This window comes from Coregonus lavaretus (assembly GCF_964263955.1).
Source record: "Coregonus lavaretus genome assembly, chromosome: 28".
NCBI lineage: Eukaryota > Metazoa > Chordata > Actinopteri > Salmoniformes > Salmonidae > Coregonus > Coregonus lavaretus.
Window position 1 is genome coordinate 23,990,985 of NC_140015.1, and position 3,241 is coordinate 23,994,225.

Below are 3,241 nucleotides of genomic sequence, written 5' to 3' on the forward strand. Positions count from 1 at the left end.
AACCTTGATTCAACCAGTTTTTGCCCAGTTTGAAGTCCCTAGAATTCATGTGTATGTGTCCATTTTGTAGTTCAGAACATCCATTGCTGAACAAATACCTCTCTCGTGATGATGGTACCTATGACACAAGGGACAAAGGATGACCTTCTTGACCCAGGACAATACATAATCTCCTCTTTAATAAAAAAAACAGGTCACATTTTTGCAAGTGATTTAAAACGATATACATTGCTGTTACAGATTCTTAGCATAAAGACATTAAGACATTCCTGTCTGTGTTTTCATGGGATCTACACAGTACGATGGTGGGAGATGGATAGAGAGAGAAAGCCAGGTGTTAATTTGTTCCAGAACCCCTACACGTCATCAGCAGTGGATGTTTACCCAGCGTGGCATTGCGACTCCACAGCCACATACGAAAAGGGCCCTCCAAAGCCTTTGAGTTTACCTGAGCCTTCTCTCCTCTCACACAAACTGTGCACACATACACACACTCCATATTTACATTCACACACATACATACACACCGATGACAAGGTATGTGTTGGCAGAAGAGCTGCACACAGTGGTCTGTGCCGCCCCAGAGTGCCTAGTTACTAATAAAATGTAAATGATTAGCTCCAGCAGTGGCTGTGTGTGGGAACACACTCTGTTTAATTTGTCTGAGGGGTCAATAGCCACAAAGAGAAGCCAAACACAGGTGTTGCGGCCTGGTCAATTTCTCCCCATGCCCTCTTTCCTCGTCTGGCCTTAATTGTTTCCTGTCTGACTCATGCCGGGCTGCGTACCTAGTGACATTTGGGTGTCCTTTTTCATCATTTTATTCTTATCATTTAATTTAACCTCTGCCACCTGCTCTTTTTTGTTCTCCCTGTTTTGTTTAATCTTAAACTCTCTTTGTTTTCCCCAACTCTTAATTTGTCTTGAGACGTGTTTCAACAGCAGCTTTTCACACAGCCAGACACTGACGTCTTATTCTCTCATGTACCTCATTTACCAAACAAGGCTTTCACCTGAATTAAAGCCGTTTGAAAAACCCTCAATCACGTATTGTCTGGCTGCTATTGTGCCTTGGCCCTGAAAGAGGTATAACAGACATAAAGACGCTGTCTGGCACATCCCTTTTAAGGTCCCTTTTAATTTGTGTCTCTCCTTCTCTCCTTTGAGCTACAGATGCTTCTCGATAAAGGATGAGATATGAAAGATCTCCTCAGCTTAATAAGTCTTTCTGGTCTCTCCACAGGACAGATGGGTGGGATCTGAGAGAGACAGACAGACATCCCCCTGGTCCTCCATCTCTCCTGCCTGGACGTCTGCTCACTGCCCCCTCAGAGATGGCAGAGGACATGTGGGAGAACAGCACAGTCCCCAGCCTTTACCCCAACCTTCCCCTTTCTCTGCTACTATGCAATGACACCATCCTCAATGACACCCTCCTCAACGACACCCTCTTCAACTGCACCAACTCCACCAACACAACCAGCCCAGAGATGTCATCAGGTCCCAGTGTAGCAGGGGTCCTCATCCCACTCATCTACATCATCGTCTGCGTCATCGGCCTGGGCGGCAACAGCCTGGTCATCCACATTGTGCTGCACTACTCCAAGACGGAGTCTGTGACTAACATCTACATCCTGAACCTGGCCATCGCTGATGAGCTCTTCATGCTGGGCCTGCCCTTCCTGGCTGTCCAGAACACCCTCCAGTTTTGGCCCTTTGGCTCCTTCATGTGCCGCCTGGTCATGACCGTGGACTCCATCAACCAGTTCACCTCCATCTTCTGCCTGACCGTCATGAGCATCGACCGCTACCTGGCAGTGGTCCATCCCATATGCTCCTCCAAGTGGCGGCGGCCCCAGGTGGCCAAGATGGTCAACGGCACAGTGTGGGCCATCTCCTTCCTGGTGGTCCTGCCTGTGGTAATCTTCGCCAACGTCCACAAGACGGGTGGCACCTGCAATATCTCCTGGCCTCGGCCGGCCGACATTTGGCGGGCGGCTTTTATCATCTACACGTCCACAGTGGGCTTCTTCTGCCCGCTCCTCATCATCTGCCTCTGCTACCTGCTCATCGTCTTCAAGATCCGCAGCTCTGGCAAGAAGGTCCACGCCACATCCACCAAGCGCAGGAAGTCAGAGCGCAAGGTGACGCGCATGGTGGTGATCGTGGTGGCCGTGTTCGTCTTCTGCTGGTTGCCCTTCTACGCCCTCAACATCCTCAACCTGCTGGTGTCTCTGCCATCAGAGTACCAGGGCCTCTACTACTTTGTTGTGGTAATGGGCTACGCCAACAGCTGCGCCAACCCCATCGTCTATGGCTTCCTTTCGGAAAACTTTAAGCGGGGCTTCCGCAAGGCCCTGTGTCGCTCCTCACGCAAGGTGGAGAGCCACGACCTGACAGAGCGCCAGCAGCAGCAGGAGGAGAGGGGGAGGGTGCTGAAGCCCCGAGAGAGCCTGAGGAGGGTCGTACGAGATGAGGAGGAGGAAGATGACGAAGACAGGGAGGACGTCACAGAGATGACGGAGATCTGTAGGATCGCCCAGAATGGGAACGGACATCCTGAGAGTTCCCAGGCCCTGTTAACACCCAAGGTGCCAGCCCCAGGGGCATCTGAGCATGTGGCATCCCCAGAAAGGAAAGCCAAAGCTGGGGACATTGGTGGGAAAGGCTTGGGGCCTCCAGCATCCCTGCATAATGGAAACACAAATGGGAGTGTCAAACCACTGCCAGAGGAGCCAGTGGAGAAGAACACCTCCCTGGAGATAAGCTACCTGTAATGTAAAATAACTGTCTGTTACCTGAGGGAACTTGCACTAACATTTTGTAGCATTCATGTAATGTCTATGGAAAGAGCCACACTATAGTGCGCCTCTATTTAAATGTCCAGAGCTATACACATATAGAGAAGAGAAGCACTCTGCAAGGCCATAGCACCTTTCACAATTTATTACTAAATTTCTGATCAATGGGCTGAGAGCGTTTGAACTCTGCATCAAGCCAATGGAATTTATGTTATAATGACTTGATCCTGCCTGTAAAACGGTGTATATAATATATGAACTAGTTTGTTTCTGAAGATATTTGTATAATTTCAATCTGTGTTTATAAGTTTTACCACATGATCACTGTATGTTCATTATGTGTGTGCCTTTATCCACACTTATCTGACATATCTGATTGTAATTGTATTACGTTTTTACTGCAAAATGTGACAATCAATTCTATATAGATGAATGTAGTG

The 3,241-nt window shown here is 48.6% G+C and overlaps 1 protein-coding gene across 1 annotated transcript; it reads left to right on the plus strand.

Annotated features, from left to right (window-relative positions):
- Window positions 1–1,190: 1,190 nt before the first annotated feature.
- Window positions 1,191–2,777, plus strand: LOC311104382 (somatostatin receptor type 5-like; the record flags this gene model as incomplete). Its single annotated transcript, XM_084146200.1, has 1 exon — window positions 1,191–2,777. One exon carries the CDS (start codon window positions 1,191–1,193, stop codon window positions 2,775–2,777), a length of 1,587 nt encoding a protein of 528 aa, XP_084002326.1.
- Window positions 2,778–3,241: the final 464 nt, after the last annotated feature.